Below are 19,522 nucleotides of genomic sequence, written 5' to 3' on the forward strand. Positions count from 1 at the left end.
TATGAATTGCCTCTTAGAAATACTTGCTGCATCCCATAGATTTTGGTATGTCATATATCCGTTTCCCTTTGTCTCTTGGTATTTTAAAAATTTCTCTGATTTCTTTGTTAACTTTGTGGTTGTTTAGTAGTATGCTGTTTAATCTCCACATATTTGTGAGTTTTCTTTTCTTGTAATTAATTTCTAGTTTCATACCGTTCAGTGTTCATGCTTGGTACGATTTCAGTGTTCTTAAATTTAATGCTGGTTTTAGCACGGGAGTGGGAGAATGTCATGATCACTTGCACTTGTTGGCCCCAGCTAGGGAGTGGAGCAGGGCTGCAAACACCCATGCTCACAGTCTTTAGCAAGGGACTGGGAGAATGTTGTGACTGCTCACGCTCATGGGCCCCAGCCAGTGAAGGCAGGGGTGCCACCGCCATTCACCCCCACCAGCCTTAGCAAGGCAGCAGGATGGCACTGAGTCTGCACATACTCTCCTGTGCTAGCGGGGTGGGGAGAGAGCGCAAAACTGACAGCTGCCAGTGCCTCCATCTCTGAAGAGAGTCCCAGCTGTCCCCTGCCCCTTCAACAAATCCTTTAAGATTAGCAAGTGAATCTCCTTCACCTGTAGTCTAGGTGCTTTTCAAACTGCTGCTTTTGTGGTAGGTCCCAACATGAGTGAGACTGCAGGTGAGCCTTTCAATAAGAGAATCTTGGTTTCCTACAGCCCTTTGTATTCCTTGGATGCAAACCCTGTTGGTTTTCCTACCCATCTGGATGTGGACCTTTTATCCTTTGTTATAGAGGAATAGTTCTGCTAGTTTTCAATTCATTTTTAGAGGGAATAGTTCCATACATAGCTGCAGGTTTGGTGTGTTTGTGGGAAGAGAGGAGTTCAGGATTTTCCTATGCCCTATCTTGGACCCCACCCCCACCCCCACCCCGTACTACCTGTATTGATGAACCATTCCACAACCCACCAAGCTATACCTGGAGTTTTTTATACTTTTAACTCGCTCACTCCCATATTTAATTGATTATCACATGCATAATATTTCTTGTGTTGCTCTTCCTCTCTTTGTTTCTTGCCAGAGCTTCTAGTTACTAACTCTCACATGGAGAACTACAGTTATCTCCTATTTATCCTCTTTTCTACTTACCCCCAATCTGTCATATACAATTATAGAAATTTCACACAGATTGCCTTATGCCATTTCTTATCATCTTTTAATGGCCTATATTGCTTATAAGAGAAAGCATAAATTCTCTAACATAACATGGTACACATTGCCTCCCTGGTCTGGCACTTGCCTGCTGTCCATCTTCATCACATGAGAATTCCTCACTAATGCCATGTGCTCTAGCAAAGCCCAAATTCTTTAATTCCCTGATTGTTTCCTATTATATCTTATGTTGTTTTTTTTAACGTTTATTTATTTTTGAGACAGAGAGAGACAGAGCATGAACAGGGGAGGGGCAGAGAGAGAGGGAGACACAGAATCTGAAACAGGCTCCAGGCTCTGAGCGGTCAGCACAGAGCCCGACACGGGGCTCGAACTCACGGACCATGAGATCATGACCTGAGCCGCAGTCGGACGCTTAACCGACCAAGCCATCCAGGCGCCCCTATATCTTATGTTTTTATGCTGTTCTCTTAGAATGGAATACTCTTCCTTCCTAATCTTTTGATAAACTCCAACTCCTCTTTCAAGATCTTCCTTGCATATATGTGCTTAGACAGTGTCTCAGGTCCGTTAAGCAGTAATTATCTTTCTATCCTTTTGGTCATTCTTGTGCTCAGCTATCTATATTGTGACCTTTATATACATGTCTGTCATAAGTAATACAAATATGTGACCTATTTGGAAGAATATACTCTTTATTTTTATATTTATAGCATTACACTATTTTGACATGTAATATACTCTATGATTTTAACTCTTTGCACTTATTATCTGCTTTTTTTCTTGTTTGTTTAGTTTTTTTATATGTTTACATTGTTTCCGTTTTGTTTGCTACTGTGTTTGAATGCCTAGAATAGTGATTAGTACACAGTAAGTATTCAGTAAATATGTATTGAGTGGATGAATTAATTCAACAAGATATAGTTATAGAAATTTATCAGGACACTCCCAATGATTCATATTTATATGTAGAGAGAAATAATGTATATGCATATGTGTATATATATATATATAAGTACATAATATATAATATATATCATATGGTTATATATCACATATATGATTATGTATTTATATTATGATTTAATTTAATTATAGAATTTCTTGCGTTAGAGTGAATTATAGAGTCATCCATCACCTCTGGTAGAGAAAAGAGTCTTAGTAAACTTAGAGAGCAAGAATGGGCCCAAGAGAATGGTGAAAAGGAGAGACAAGGAAAATGCTGAATTTCTATGTAGAGGTAGAATTTGAAATGGAAAGAATGGGAAGCACTTTTAACGGGTTGGAGCCAGTTTAAACTAGACTGTTGACTTTGACTTGGTTGTAAAATTTGTTACAATCACTGATTTTCTTTTTTATTATATCACTCGTATGGTGCTTTGTATGTTGGATGACTGCTCTGTTTATATGGTGAATGTTGTCTTGCCTGCTGTTGAACAGCTAGTGCAGCAGGCCTGTAATGCACACATCGTCAGGTTCCAGGACTGTGCCTGTGTACAGGGTTGCAGTTGGGGGAATTCTTGATAGAGTTTCTGCCCTGGAGGCTGTGCAGCAAATCACTGGATAATTGTCGGCACCATGGCAGTCCCTGAGCTGGAAGACTTCCATGGTCATATTGTTTGGCTACTGCTTCAGATCTTGTAGCCGTGGACAGTGTCTATGAGAATGTCACTTTACGATACCTCAAGAGAATGTACAATTTCCACCATTTCCTGTGAAATGCTCCAGCTTGGGTTTATTTAGAAATAATGAAGCAACATTGAATTAGATCAGTCATAAGGGTACCACAGAGGTTGCTACATTTAAGTACCAGAATTGTTTCCACTATTGAAAGTGTCCTTTTCCTTTTAAAAACTCTGTGTTGTTTGCATGTGTTTTGGAATAATTATGATCTTTAAAAAAAAACTATAAAGATACAAAAACAGTATTTTTCTGAGTATAATGCCTCTAAGATTTTACTTAATTTTAATATTTTTCTATGAATATTTATAATTTAAGTTTTTAAATTTTAGGCTTAAATTGATAATATTCATTTGCTATTTGCCAAACATACTGAAATCCTAGGGCACTTGAAAAGCTGATGGTTGCAATAAGAAAGTGTTCAAATTGAATTTTGAATAAATATTTGTTATTTTTGAATAAATATTTGTTGAATAAATAAACTTGGGATACTTCTGGAAAATCTGAGGTTTAAGGTTACGATAGCAATACTCCATACATAGGCCAGTGGTTTTTAACCTTTTGGAGGTTATAGAATCCTTTGAAAGTTCAATAGATTATAAATTTTCTCTCATTATCTCAAAACACAAAACAGAAACAATAAGAAAATCCTTAAGCCCATACATAGGCCCTATGGCACAGGTGACATGGATCAGAAAAGTTTTATTACGTAAGTTTGCTAGCTCCCAGACACCAGGGGAACTGTGTTCTTTATTCAAGATTACTTAAAAAAATTAATAACAGTTACTACTGGATCCAATTTCTTGCCTGGTGTGTGATATCATAGAGCATATAGTCCAGAGATATATGCAGATAACTAAAAGAAGTGTTGGGTACTAATAGAGAAATTAGAAAGGCCATTGAATCCAAAAGGCTGTGTCTGGTGTAGGGGTTGGATAGTGCCTATACGTTGAGATCTGGAAAATGAGGGGAAGTTATGTTTTGTCAGGTCATCTGAGAGGCTCAGAGTGTTGTAGGCACAGGGAAAGACAATATCAATGGCCTTAGGTGAGATAAAACATTGGGGAGCTAGGGGTTGATTGGGAGGACAGTGGCAGTAGATGACGCTGAGATAGCAGTTAGATTACGCATTTTCTTAAAAATCAGGCTCAGGAGTTTATGCTTTTATTTAGTATATGGGAATGGATGACTTTAAAGGAAATCAGTGATATTAACAGATTTGCCTTTTAGAAAAATTACTGTCTCTGGGTAGTGAATTGGGGAAGAGGAAGAGAGGACAACTAATATATTTTGTCAATAATTCAGTGTGTGATAATGGTGGCTTGAGTTAGGGATGGAGAGATGGAGCAAAGATAGGACATTGGGTTTAAATGGACTTGAAGGTAAGGGAGAGAGAGGAGTCAAGAACAGTTCCTCAGTTTTTGTGGTTTTTGTCTTGGGCAACCCAGTGGATGATTGTGAAATACAGAAGTTAAGAGGAAGAGCACGTAGGAGTGGGGCATAAAGGAAAGGAGAGTCCAAGTTTTAACACTGACTTTGAACTACCTGTGGGAAATCTTTGAGATGTCTGGGAAGAAGTTGAATATATGGGTCCAAAACTCAGAAGGAAGATTGGCCCATAAGGAAACATTTAGAATTCATCAGTAGTTCTTAAATTCTTTTCCACCTTAACACACTTGAGGAAGATAAAACCTTCCCACTCATGAAAGTAGCTCCATTTAGCAATGATTCTCATGTTATCTCCGAGAAAGCTCTTTACCCAGGTGACTAGATGGCTCTCTTCATTCATGTCTGTGCTAATTAACCTGTGTTAATTATCAAAAAGACTGCCCCATACTACCCAAAAAATAACGTCCAGTCTGGTCACTCCCTATTCCATTTAAAAGACTTTATTGTTTTTCAAACCACTTATTGCCACCCAACACATAGATATTTATTTACTGGATTACTGTTCCTTCCATTATAATGTAACTCCCTGAGACAAAAATTTTGCAAGGAAGCAAGGAAGTGAAATCAAGGAAGTGAAAATATCTAGAGTAGATAAAGATGAGACACTATGAGGTTTAGGGAAAGAAGGGTTAAGATGGAAAATACTTAAGTACATTTAAATGCTTATTGAAAAAGCTAGTAAGAGGAGAAGGTTGATGATATGAGAAATGAGGATAATCCATATTAAAAGGCTAAGAATATTGGAAAGGGTGTGTTTTTAAGACACCTGACAGGATTAGCCTTAGGTAAGAGAGACATATTTCTGTATTGTAGGACCAAACGGTATTGCTGAGTGTTTAGATTTGGTGATAGGAAGTTGAGATAGCAATAATCTAATGTTTTCTCCTTGGTGAAGTAAGGGACAAGGTCATTTGCTGAGAGCATTTAGAAGGTGAGTTTGAATGAGGAGATTGAATTTCTATAGAAAATGACAAAAAAGAGAGATGCCTAGGAAAACATGGGTGAATTTTCAGGCCAGGTGAGGTTGGGGATCAAGAATTGAAGTGATACCATCCCTCTAAGTTGCATAATTATCTTTACTAGCTATGAAAAGTAAGGCACAGAGAGTTAACAAAATTTGTCTAAAGTTACACATCCAGCCAGTGGCATACTTGAATTTTGGGCATAAAACTGAAGCCTGTCTGGCTACAGACACTTTAAAACATTAGACCATTTTGGTAACAGCAGTATTCAGCAATCATTGCAAAATGGTGGAGTCTTTTCTTAGATCAGGCTCAACATAGACATTGGAGTGTCCAGTCAAAAGCCAAATTTAGATTAAAACTACCTTCTAATACTGTAAAGCCAATTGGGATGTGATCATATCAGGGGAATGATGCCGAGAGATGCTATATTCATATAAAGGGACACCAATTGTGTGGCAATCAGAAGCTGCTACGTTTTGCAGAGGCGTGTGGGAGGAAAACAAGATTCAGTGATACAGTTGATCAAGAATGTGTACCCACAGTCTTTATACTAAGCAATTAGAGATAGAAGGATTAAGCATGTACTTCAGGTATATAATAATCATTCTGACCAAGATTAGAGCGGATGACATCAGCAAGTGTTATAGAGAAGAGGCCTAAAAAGAGAAGAACCAATCCCAGGGGAGAGACATTTGCTTTAGCTACATGGGTGTGGCTAAGGGCTTCACTAACTCTTTAGTTGATGGGGAAGTGAATACAAAAATCATACTTAACATTATTTATGGCTTGTATACTTGTAAGTGTGTGTCTATGTATATGTGCTTAAGATAACTCAAAATACTCATTTTTCATTTCATTGGGTTTAGTTTAAATTTAAAAATCTTTTCCTGCTTAGTTTCAATAAGGTTTTTGTATAACGACCCTTTTAGATAATGTCCAATGTAAGTGTTTAAACAAGGTTACACTTCAGTTAATATACGTGGGTAAGTTACCTGCTTTTATTTTTAAACATCATTTTTTTTTCAATATATGAAGTTTATTGTCAAATTGGTTTCTTTTTTTCTTTTTTATTTTTTTAATGTTTGTTTGTTTGTTTGTTTATTTATTTATTTATTTATTTATTTATTTATTTTTCAATATATGACGTTTATTGTCAAATTGGTTTCCATACAACACCCAGTGCTCATCCCAAAAGGTGCCCTCCTCAATACCCATCACCCACCCTCCCCTCCCTCTCACCCCCCATCAACCCTCAGTTTGTTCTCAGTTTTTAACAGTCTCTTATGCTTTGGCTCTCTCCCACTCTAACCTCTTTTTTTTTTTTTTCCTTCCCCTCCACCATGGGTTTCTGTTAAGTTTCTCAGGATCCACATAAGAGTGAAACCATACGGTATCTGTCTTTCTCTGTATGGCTTATTTCACTTAGCATAACACTCTCCAGTTCCATCCATGTTGCTACAAAGGGCCATATTTCATTCTTTCTCATTGCCACGTAGTACTCCAATGGAGTACACAATAAACATAATTTTTTAAAAGTTAGAAAGTCAATCTGTAGTAAAACATTTGATGTAATATTTCGCAAGTGTTTAAAAAAAAAAACTCCACATGTAAAGATCTCTTACAAACTGATAAGAAATATACCATAATAATAGCTTCTCTGTAGAAGTATAAATGGCAAATAAATATGAAAAGAGAGAACTCCTGCTAGTAATCAAAGAAATTAAGCCCTAGTAAGTGTCATATGGTAGTGGAATTATCCAAGCAAGGAATCCATTCCTTCAAAAAATTTTTCTTAATGTTTTCTTTTATATTTGAGAGAGAGAGAGAGAGAGAGAGAGAGAGAGAGACAGAAACAGAGAGTGAGAAGGGGAGGGGCAGAGAGATGGAGACAGAATCTGAAGCAGGCTCCTGGCTCTGAGATGTCAGCACAGAGTCCAACACAGGGCTCAAACTCAGGAGCAGTGAGATCATGACCTGAGCCAAAGTTGGACACTTAACAGACTGAGCCACCCAGGCACCCCTATTACTTTTTTTTTTTTAAAGAGAGATGACTATATCAAACAAAAGGCAGACTGAAAGTGCATACTGGAAAAAATTTAAATGTTGATGTGTCATAAATATGATACGTTTACCTTCTAAGTTAGCATGAATTGGAAAACTATAATTACTAATTTGCAGTGTGTCTTTTAGATTCCAATATTGTTTTTGTAAATATCAATTTGTACATTTTTCTGATAGATTCTATCTTGAGAAATGTTTAGAAATTGGTGAGAGATTTATTAACTGAGATGTACATAGCACCATAGCAGAGGCATATTCCCATGCAGAGGACTGGCAGAGACACACATTGTAATAAGAACCATGCAGATGGACATGGTTGCAGATGCATGGATTATTTTCCATGCAGAACCATGCAGATGAACCATGCAGATCTGACCCAAATTGTTAAACATAAAAACCTAGGTAACCTTCTGAATGCCTTAGATCTGAGGAGTCCCCCACAAGTTGGGTTGTGTCCCCAAAGAGGATCTATTAAATTTGGAGGGAAACACACTCCAGTTGGGTCTGATAGCTGCCCAGTGCTCCTGCTCTCTTAGCAAATGTCATCATCCGTCTAAGAGACACACTGCAACCAGGATCCTTTTGGCTCATGCTCTAAGGGCACAATGAAAACATTGCTTGATTCTTAATTATAAGCAAAAGAAACCTGCTAACAGATTTAAGCAGAGAGATATTGAGGAGAATACTGGGCAGAGGTCTGGAGAACTAAGTTTAGAACATGAAGGGATGATGAAGGTTAGATAGCTCTCAGAACTCCAACTACATCCTACATAGAAGGAATCTAATGCAGACACCCAATCCTGGGTATTCCTACCTCCACAAATGCTGCCCTTGAAAAATGGATATTGCTGCCACACTCTACCATGCAAATGGATATACCAGTGTTTTGCATCTAAACCATCACGAATTTCGATTCAAAATTTCGTGTTGATGTGGATAATGAACAAAGCTTTAACAGAGGAGGCTTTGGTCATTAGTATCTGATGTGTGGCTTCAAATTGTGGGAGGTTTGTTCTGCCTTCCAGTAAAATTCATATGGTAGGGAATGCTCCACAAGTGTGACCAATTCATTTATTTTTTTAAAATAAAGTGACAGCCTGTTGAATAAATGGCAGATTAAAAATAAACATTGGGAAATGTTATTAAATGTTGAAAGAAATGTTTTAGGAAAGAAACCAAAACAAAAATTCACAGAATGCACGAAAAATACTAAATTTAAGTAATTAAGAGGAATATAGTGTATAATAAAAAGTATGGGCTCTGAAGTGTCCTAGTTTTGGGTTCAAGACCAATTCTGCAACTTACTAACTTAATAGCTATTGCAGAAAACCACTCAATAACTGGGAAACTTATTTAAAAAATTTTTTTTGCTTCAGTTTTTTCACTTGTAAAACGGTATACAAAGCACATCAAAGGAAAGATGACTCAGAGAAAAATTCATGGGCTTAAACACATTCTAAAAAAAAGTAATGAAAATAGATGTCTTTAATTTAAGAAGTCAAGGGGCACCTGGGTGGCTCAGTCAGTTAAGTGGCCGACTTCGGCTCAGTTCACGATCTCGCTGTCCGTGAGTTCGAGCCCCGTGTCGGGCTCTGTGCTGACAGCTCAGAGCCTGGAGCCTGTTTCAGATTCTGTGTCTCCCTCTTTCTGACTCTCCCCCATTCTTGCTCTGTCTCTCTCTGTCCAAAAATAAATAAACATTAAAAAAAATTAAAAAAAAAAGATTTATAATTTAAGAAGTCAAGCACAGGAAAATAATCCTTAAAAAAGGAATTAATAAAGATAAATAGAGAAATTAATGAGCTAGAAAATGTAAACCAGTAAAAATAATTGAATTGTTAAATAAAATGAAACTACTTAGAAAAGAAGAAATCTGAAATAGATTGGTTTTTATACTTTAAAACCAAAGTTTATTGTAGTAGAATATAGAAAATGTGTATATAGAAAATATAGTCACAGTTAAAAGGTAAATTGAAAGAATAAAATTTGCACATATGTTGAAAATGATTAATTTATTTAACAGAGTTTTAAAGACATGAAAAACTATAGTAAAAAATAAGTAAAAGATACAAACATACAATTTTCAAAAGAAAGAAAATGAACAAGAATTTGAGCACCCACCCCGAGTGAATAGCTTAGGCAAGAATCACCATTACAGAAACGGCCTTAAAACTTTTTTTATTCTGGCCAAGTGGGTTACATATATATAAATCTGGATGTCAACCTAGGAAGCTTTCATGAAAGTATCCATCATTGAAAACTCTATGATATGGGAATTACGGGTATCTGATGACAAAACAGTTTATGATGAAGCTCTCTGCACTCCAAAGAGATTATCTCATTCACAGTGCATGTGTTTAACCAACCTACAGAATAAACATTAACAAATACATTCATAATTTAAGAAACTGGGTGAAATAGATGAAATGAAAAGGGCAAATTCAGATTAAATACACATGAAAGAAATATGTAAATATGGGGCTTTACTGTCTATATTGCTGTTTTATAGGCTTTGCATCATGGACCAAATTTGAGAGCAGTTATAAACATGTATCATAGACTAATCCATCGTGTTAAATATCGACTTGGTCTGTGGAGGACAAGACAAGTTATAAACTTTGTAGAGCTGGAGGAATGGATGGACAGAAAAAAATGTAAGTGATACAGTCATTTCTGATTTTATTTTAAATTTGGAATTCATTTAAATATTGAGGTTTTATACATAATTTACATATAATTACCCATAGACACCAAAGGAAAACCATGTTTTATATTGCTGAAAGCTATTTGCATTTTATTTATTTTTTGTTTTTAATTTTTTTTAATTTTCTATTTTTATTTTTTTAATTTATTAGGCACATCATTTAATGTCTCCAATTCTCCCTTCAAACAATTTATCTAGTGAGTTATAACAGTTATCTCACAAAGAAATCAAGATGATTAAATCATAAATAGGTACAAAAGGCCAAGAATAGTGCTTGGGAATATAAGTTCTCAATACATATTAGGACTTTTCTCTTTATTAGTCAACTTTGTAGATCTTCTTTTTAATTTTATTTTTTTATTTTTTTTAAATTTACATCCCAATTAGTTAGTATATAGTGCAACAGTGATTTCAGGAGTAGATTCCTTAGTGCCCCTTACCAATTTAGCCCATCCCTCCTCCCACAACCCCTCCAGTAACCGTCAGTTTGTTCTCCATATTTATGAGTCTCTTCTGTTTTGTCCCCCTCCCTGATTTTATATTATTTTTGTTTCCCTTCCCTTATGTTCATCTGGTTTGTCTCTTACAGTCCTCATATAAGTGAAGTCATATGATTTTTGTCTTTCTCTGACTAATTTCACTTAGCATAATACCCTCCAGTTCCATCCACGTAGTTGCCAATGGCAAAATTTCATTCTTTTTGATTGCTGAGTAATACTCCATTGTATATGTATAACACATCTTCTTTATCCATTCATTCATCAATGGACATTTGGGCTCTTTCCATACTTTGGCTATTGTTGATAGTGCTGCTATAAACATCGGGGTGCATGTGTCCCTTCAAAACAGCACACTTGTATCCCTTGGATAAATGCCTAGTAGTGCAATTGCTGAGTTGTAGGGTAGTTCTATTTTTAGTTTTTTGAGGAACCTCCATACTGTTTTCCAGAGTGGCTGCACCAGCTTGCATTCCCACCAACAATGCAAAAGAGATCCTCTTTCTCCACATCCTCGCCAACGTCTGTTGTCTGAGTTGTTAATTTTAGCCATTCTGACAGGTGTGAGGTGGTATCTCATTATGTTTTGATTTGTATTTCCCTGATGATGAGTAATGTTGAGCATTTTTTTATGTGTCAGTTGGCCATCTGGATGTCTTCTTTGGAGAAGTATCTATTCATGTCTTTTGCCCATTTCTTCACTGGATTATTTGTTTTTTGGGTGTTGAGTTTGATAAGTTCTTTGTAGATTTTGGATACTAACCCTTTATCTGATATGTCATTTGCAAATATCTTCTCCCATTCTGTCGGTTGCCTTTTAGTTTTGCTGATTGTTTCTTTTGCTGTGCAGAAGCTTTTTATTTTGATGAGGTCCCAGTAGTTCATTTTTGCTTTTGTTTCCCTTGCCTCTGGAGACGTGTTGAGTAAGAAGTTGCTGCGGCCAAGATCAAAGAGGTTTTTGCCTGCTTTCTCCTTGAGGATTTTGATGGCTTCCTGTCATACGTTGAGGTCTTTCATCCATTTTGAGTTTATTTTTGTGTATGGTGTAAGAAAGTGGTCCAGGCTCATTCTTCTGCATGTCACTGTCCAGTTTTCCCAGCACCACTTGCTGAAGAGACTGTCTTTATTCCACTGGATATTCTTTCCTGATTTGTCAAAGATTAGTTGGCCATACGTTTGTGGGTCCATTTGTGGGTTCTCTATTCTGTTCCATTGATCTGAGTGTCTGTTCTTGTGCCAGTACCATACTGTCTTGATGATTACAGTTTTGTAGTATAGCTTGAAGTCTGGGATTGTGATGCCTCCTGCTTTGGTTTTCTTTTTCAAGATTGCTTTAGCTATTCGGGGTCTTTTCTGGTTCCATACAAATTTACAGATTATTTGTTCTAGCTCTGTGAAGAATGCTGGTGTTACTTTGATAGGGATTGCATTGAATATGTAGATTGCTTTGGGTGGTATCGAAATTTTAACAATATTTGTTCTTCCTATCCAGGAGCATGGAATCTTTTTCCATTCTTTTGTGTCTTCTTCAATTTCTTTCATAAGCTTTCTATAGTTTTCAGTGTATAGATTTTTCACCTCTTTGGTTAGATTTATTCCTAGGTATTTTCTGTTTTTGTGTGCAACTGTAAATGGGATCGATTCCTTGATTTCTCTGTCACTTCATTGTTAGTGTATAGGAACACAACTGATTTCTGTGCATTGATTTTATATCCTGCAACTTTGCTGAATTCATGAATCAATTCTAGCAGTTTTTTGGTGGAATCTTTTGGGTTTTCCATATAGAGTATCATGTCATCTGCGAAGAGTGAAAGTTTGACCTTCTCCTGGCTGATTAGGATGCCTTTTATTTCTTTGTGTTGTCTGATTGCAGAGGCTAAGACTTCCAATACTATGTTGAATAACAGTGATGAGAATGGACATCCCTGTCTTGTTCCTGACCTTAGGGGGAAAGCTCTCAGTTTTTCCCCATTGAGGATGATATTAGCATTGGGTCGTTCATATATGGCTTTTATGATCTCGAGGTATGCTGCTTCTATCCCTACTTTCTTGAGGGTTTTTATCAAGAAAGGATGCTGTATTTTGTCAAATGCTTTCTCTGCATCTATTGAGAGGATCATATGGTTCTTTTCCTTTCTTTTATTGATGTGATGATTCACATTAATTGTTTTGCGGATACTGAACCAGCCCTGCATCCCAGGTATAAATCTCGCTTGGTCGTGGTGAATGATTTTTTTAATGTATTGTTGGAGCTGATTGGCTAATATCTTGTTGAGGATTTTTGCATCCATGTTCATCAAAGAAATTGGTCTATAGTTCTGCTTTTTAGTGGGGTCTCTGTCTGGTTTTAGAATCAAGGTAATGCTGGCTTCATAGAAAGAGTTTGGAAGTTTTCCTTCCATTTCTATTTTTTGGAACAGTTTCAAGAGAATAGGTGTTAACTCTTCCTTAAATGTTTGGTAGAATTCCCCTGGAAAGCCATCTGGCCCTGGACTCTTGTTTTTTGGCAGATTTTTTATTACTAATTAGATTTCCTTACTAGTTATGGGTCTGTTCAAATCATCTATTTCTTCCTGTTTCAGTTTTGGTAGTGTATATGTTCCTAGGAATTTGTCCATTTCTTCCAGATTACCCATTTTATTGGCATGTAATTGCTCAAAATATTCTCTTGTTATTGTTTTTATTTCTGTTGTTTTTATTGTGATCTCTCCTCTTTCATTCTTGATTTTATTTATTTGGGTCCTTTCCTTTTTCTTTTTGATCAAACTGGCTAATGGTTTATCAATTTTGTTAATTCTTTCCAAGAACCAGCTTCTAGTTTCATTGATCTGTTCTACTGTTTTTTTTTTTTTTTTTTTTGGTTTTGATAGCATTTATTTCTGCTCTAATCTTTATTATTTCCTGTCTTCTGCTGGTTTGGGTTTTACTTGCTGTTCTTTTTCCAGCTCCTTAAGGCGTAAGGTTAGGGTGTGTATCTGAGATCTTTCGTCCTTCTTTAGGAAGGCCTGGATTGCTATATACTTTCCTCTTATGACCACCTTTGCTGAGTCCCAGAGGTTTTGGGTTGTGGTGTTATTATTTTCTTTGGCATCCATGTACTTTTTAATTTGCCCTTTAACTTTTTGGTTAGCCCATTCATTCTTTAGTAGGATGTTCTTCAGTCTCCAAGTATTTGTTACATTTCCAAATTTTTTCTTGTGGTTGATTTCGAGTTTCATAGCGTTGTGATCTGAAAATATGCACGGTATGATCTCGATCTTTTTGTACTTACTTAGGGCTGATTTGTGTCCCAGTATATGGTCTATTCTGCAGAATGTTTCATGTGCACTGGAGAAGAATGTGTATTCTGCTTTAGGATGAAATGTTCTGAATATATCTGATAAGTCCATCTGGTCCAATGTGTCATTCAAAGCCATTGTTTCCTTGTTGATTTTTTGACTAGATGAGCTGTCCATTGCTGTTAATGGGGTGTTGAAGTCTCCTACTATTATGGTATTATTATCGATGAGTTTCTTTATGTTTGTGATTAATTGATTTATATATTTGGGTGTCCCACATTTGGCACATAAATGTTTACAATTGTTAGGTCTTCTTGGTGGATAGACCCCTTGTATATAATTCCCTTCTGCATCTCTTGATACAGTATTTATTTTGAAGTCTAGATTGTCTGATATAAGTATGGCTACTCTGGATTTCTTCTGTTCACCATTAGTATGATAGATGGTTCTCCCTCCCTTATTTTCAATCTGAAGGTGTCTTTAGGTCTAAAGTGGGTCTCTTGTAAACAGCATATAGATGGATCTTGTTTTCTTATCCATTCCCTTACCCTATGTCTTTTCATTGGAGCATTGAGTTCATTGACATTTAGAGTGAGTACTGAAAGATACGAATTTATTGCCATTATGATACTTGTAGAGTTGAGTTTCTGGTGGTGTTCTCTGGTCCTTTGTAATCTGTGTTGCTTTTGGTATTTACTTATTTTTATATGTATATATTCATCTTTTCTCCCCTCAGAGAGTCCCCCTTAAAATTTCTTGCAGGGCTGGTTTAGTGGTCACAAACTCCTTTAAATTTTATTTGTCTGGGAAACTTTTTATCTCTCCTTCTATTTTGAAGGACAGCCTTGCTGGATAAAGAATTCTTGGCTGCATATTTTTCTGATTCAGCACACTGAATATATCCTGCCACTCCTTTCTGGCCTGCCAAGTTTTTGTGGATAGGTCTACTGCAAAACTGATCTGTCTTCCCTTGTATATTAGGGACTTTTTTTCCCTTGCTGCTTTCATGATTCTCTCCTTGCCTGAGTATTTTGTGAATTTGACTATGATACGCCTTGTTGATGGTCAGTTTTTGTTGAACCTAATGGGGGTCCTCTGTGCTTCCTGGATTTTGATGTCTGTGTCTTTCCCCAGGTTGGGAAATTTTGCGCTATGATTTACTCACATAACCCTTCTACTCCTATTTCTCTCTCTTCCTCTTCTGGGACCCCTATGATTCTGATGTTGTTCCTTTTTAATGAGTCATTGATTTTTCTAATTCTTAAATTGTGCTCTTTTGCCTTAATCTCCCTTTTTTTCTGCTTCATAGTTCTTTATAACTTTGTCCTCTATATTGCTGATTCTCTGTTCTGCCTCATACATCCTGCTGCCACTGCATCCATCCATGATTGCGGCTCAGTTATAGCATTTTAAATTTCATTCTGGCTATTTTTTACTTCTTTTATCTCTGCAGAAAGGTATTCTAATCTATTTTTGACTCCAGCTAGTATTCTTATTATCATGATTCTAAATTCTGGTTCAGACATCTTGCTTGTATCTGTGTTGGTTAAATCCCTGGCTGTCGTTTCTTTGTGCTCTTTCTTTTGGGGTGAATTCATTCGTTTTGTCATTTTGAAGGGAGAAAAGGAATTAACCAGGTATAAAAATTGAAATAAAAAAGTTAAAATTAAAAAATATTAAAATTAAAAATTACACACACACACACAAATCGAATAGATGATGCTAGATCCTAGGTGTGTTTTGGTCTGGGTGTTGAAAGTGGTTTGACAGATTAGAGAAAGAAAATGGGGGGGAGGAGAGAAGAAGAAAAAAAAGGAAATCGTTTGACAATTTGAAAAAATGAATACACTGAAGTAGACTAAAATGAGATGACGGGGGTAAAATAGAATTTGAAAAAATACACACAAAAGTAAAGAATATAGTGGAAAAAATTAAAGAAAAATATTTTAATACAAATTAAAGATAAATATGAATTTTTTATTTCTCTATATTCAAGAAAAAAAAACGAAAAAGAGAAAAAAAGAAATTGTTTGAAAATTTGAAAAAAGTGAATACACTGTAGTAGACTAAAATCAAATTATGGATTTAAAATAGAATTTGAAAAATTTACATAGAAGCAAAAATATGGTAAAAAATTAAAGAAAAATATTTTTAATAGAAATTGAAATTGAAAATGAAGTTTTTCTCTTTCTACATTCAAGAAAAAGAAAAGATACAAAAAACGAAAAACAAAAAGAAAGAAGAAAAAAAGGAAATTGTTTGAAAATTTGAAACGGTGAATATACTGAAGTAGACTAAAACAAAATGATGGAAGTAAAATAGAATTTGAAAAAATTTACACAAAAGTAAAAAATATAATAATAAAAATTAAAGAAAAATATTTTTAATTAAAAATTGAAAATAAAAATGAATTTTTTTCTCTTTCTGTATTCAAGAAAATGTAAAAGAGAAAAAGAAAACAAAAGAAAGAAAATTGAATAGATGAACCTGCTCACAGATTGAAGTAGGACTGAAATTACTTCGTTTTCCCCTAGAAGTTAGTCTATGTAGCGCTTTATAGGCCATAAACTAAGTCGGCGGTGAGACTTGTGTTCTTGAAGAGGGAAGTTGGCCCAGTTGGGTGGGGCTCAGTGTAACAGCTCTGCTCTCCACTAGTTGGCGCTGCTAGCCTACTGGGGTGGATTGTTGGCGGTGCTTGTAGGTGCGTATGCGCATGCGCGGGAGGGGTGACCCTGGAACCATTCGGCTACCAGTCTGTTCTCCGGGATCAGAAATCACGCACCTGTCCTCTGTCTTCAGCTTTCATCCATGTCCCGCTTTTTCACTCTCCGTGACCAGGCCCCAGGCAGTACCTCTCTCCCAAGTTTTGTCTCAGATGCGGCTGTTTTCCCTGGCCCCTTACTTCTGAAGGACTGCGGCTATGACCCGTTCCGCCCCTCTGTGGGAGGGTCTCATTGAGCAATGGCTGAATGCCAGCTGCACCCAGGAATGCCTGCTGGACCCTGCTGTTGCCAGTGCCCCGAGACTGCGGCCAGGTGCCAGCCCGCCCCAGAAAAAGTTCGCGAGATAGTATAGCGGCAGCTTTTCAGGGATTATGGAAAATTACAACACACATCTGGCACCAGGCTTCACCCTTAACGGCCTTGTTCCAGCATCAGCGGATGTGGCCGCTTTCTGGGGTCTGCTGGGACCAGGTGGCTTCAACAGTCTCTACCAAATGCCCTTCTAGCAGTGGAACCGCTTTTCCCCTTGTGGCCTGAGAACCTCCTGGACCCCACTCTGTTCCTGGGGATTCGTCTTTCCCACCAGAGCACCACCAGGTATTTAGCTGTGGAGTTGCAGACTTTGCCCTGCCGTTGTTTACAGTCTTAATGGGATTTAAACCTTCTCCTTTCTCCTTTCTCCCTTTTTAGTTTAGTCCCTGCGGCTGTTTCCAGTTTTCCACTTTCTCTCCAGCTGCTTTGGGGAGGGGTGCTTTTCCTGTATTTTCCTCCCCTCCCCAGTCTCCGTCCTCTCTCCGTCCCCAAAAGCAGTTCCCTACCCTCTGAGGCTTCTCGCTCCCCAAACTCACCTGTCCATGCCACATACCTGCTGAATTCTGTGGTTCAGGTTGTGCAGATTGTTGTGTTAATCCTCCCATCAGTTTTCTAGGTGTGCAGGATGGTTTAGTGTTGGTCTGGCTGTATTTCATGGACGCGAGACACAGAAAAAACTTCCATGCTCAGCTCGGCTCGGCCTCCATCTCGGCTCCTCCCCCATCTATTTTTTAAGTTTTTTAAAAACAGTTTTTATTTAAATTCCAGTTAGTTAACATACAGGGTAATATTAATTTCAGGTGTACAATATAGTGACTCAATACTTCCATGTAACACCTGGTGGCTATTTGCATTTTAAAGTGATGTATTGTGTATTTGGCTTAATTTATTAGGATCTTGTGTTTATAAACAACAGAAAACCCATTCTGGTTAACCAAAGCAAAAAGAAAATTTATAGGAAAAATATAGGAAAAATAGTTAAAGAATCAGATTTCACACAGAATTTGAAACAGAGCTACTTCAGAGATTTAGGGAGCAAAAAGTAAGGGGGAAAAAATCTCTATTTGTCCTTGGGAGACAGATAAGCTCTTGTCACTTACAAGACTTTTTTGTTTCTATGCTTTAAATTCAAATTCCAGGGATAGAACATCTGATTAGCTTAATTTGAATCATGAACCCAACACTCTGCCATGGGAGGGCAGAGAATTTTGCTTGAGTTTCACAGAGGTTATATCCATTGGGGGAAGGGTAGCTCCCCAAGGGAAAATTACATACTGCTAACAGAAAAATAGCTAATGGACACCAAGCAGGCTAAATAGGTATCTATTATGTGTTGCTTGTTAGTGTTGAAATTCTGTTCACAGAACAAGTTCCTCAATTTATATCTTAGCTTTCAGAGAGCCTGGTTCCTATTATATTTAATGAATTTACATTGCTTAGGATTAGGATGGACACTACAGCCAGTTTCTTGATTAAAAAAATAATAAATGAAGACTTCTGGTTTCTGGTTCCACATGTAAGGAGCCTGGAAGTCTCCACTCCATTTTAACATGTAAAAAAGCTGAATATACTAAAAAATTAACTTCTCATGGATCTATAAGAGATGGGAAAAGACAGAGAAAACTGGTTAAAGAGATAGACACTCAAATACAGGGAGTTGCAGTTACCAGAGCAGAGACTGGTGAGTGGAAATTGATATTCCAATCTAGTCACTGCACTACTGGGTATTTACCCAAAGAATACAGAAACACTAATTCAAAAAGACGTGTGCATCCATGTATTTATGGTAGCATTATTTAAAATAGCCAAATTATGAAAGCAACGAAAGTGGCCATTGATAAATGAATGGATAAAGAAGAAATGGTACATATACACAATGGAATATTACTGAGCCATAAAAACTAATGAAATCTTGCCATTTAGAACAGCATGGTCAGATCTAGAATGAATGCCAAGTGAAATAACTCAATCAGAGAAAGACAAATACTATGATTTCACTCATATGTGGAATTGGATAAAATGAATGAACAAAGTAAAAAAGAAAACAAAAATCAGACTCTTTGGAGAACAAACTGGTGGTTACCAGAGGGATGTGGGAGAGAGGGTGGGTGAAATAGGTGAAGGGGACTGAGAGTACACTTATCATGATGAGCACTGAGTAATGAGTGCGTAGAGCTGTTGAATCACTATACTGTACATCTGAAACAAATGTAACACTGTATATTAATTATACGATATTTAAAATCAAATTTTAAAAAAGAAAAGAAAAAAGAAATTGATGTGAGAACCAGCACCAATTAGGAAAAATGAGCTGTCATTGGCAAATAGCTGGAGGCTCAGTGTGAACAATCCCAAGAGTTAAACAAACAACAACAACAACAACAACAACAACAACAAAACTCCAAGAGGACCCAGTCATAAGAAGACCACCACAGTGTTGTGATAGTTACCTGTAGGAAATTGAGCAGATTCCCACAGTAAATATCAGAGAGACAGAACCATTTTGAAATTTGCCAGATCACACTCTTCTTTACATGGCCTACCTTCAAGGGAAATTAGTTAACTGGAGCCTAACCTGCTGGGTTATTTTCAGAGCTTAACTGATGTGGCGAAGGGCAATACCCAACTTCAATCCATTCTGGCCTTCCTGTCCCACCTATAGGGGGAGAAAAAAGATCCTGAGAAAC

General features: G+C 36.9%; 1 protein-coding gene across 21 annotated transcripts in view; it reads left to right on the forward strand.

Annotated features, from left to right (window-relative positions):
* The window catches only part of IQCM (IQ motif containing M), a 674,133-nt gene that overhangs the window by 285,931 nt on the left and 368,680 nt on the right, over nucleotides 1-19,522 (forward strand). For all 21 annotated transcript variants that reach the window (XM_045056876.1, XM_045056875.1, XM_045056873.1 and 18 more), the window contains one exon: nucleotides 9,831-9,975. In XM_045056876.1, the coding sequence (XP_044912811.1) occupies nucleotides 9,831-9,975 (145 nt within the window). The remainder of the gene's footprint in view (nucleotides 1-9,830; nucleotides 9,976-19,522) is intronic.

The sequence above is a fragment of the Felis catus genome, chromosome B1 (assembly GCF_018350175.1).
Source record: "Felis catus isolate Fca126 chromosome B1, F.catus_Fca126_mat1.0, whole genome shotgun sequence".
Classification (NCBI taxonomy): Eukaryota; Metazoa; Chordata; class Mammalia; order Carnivora; family Felidae; genus Felis; species Felis catus.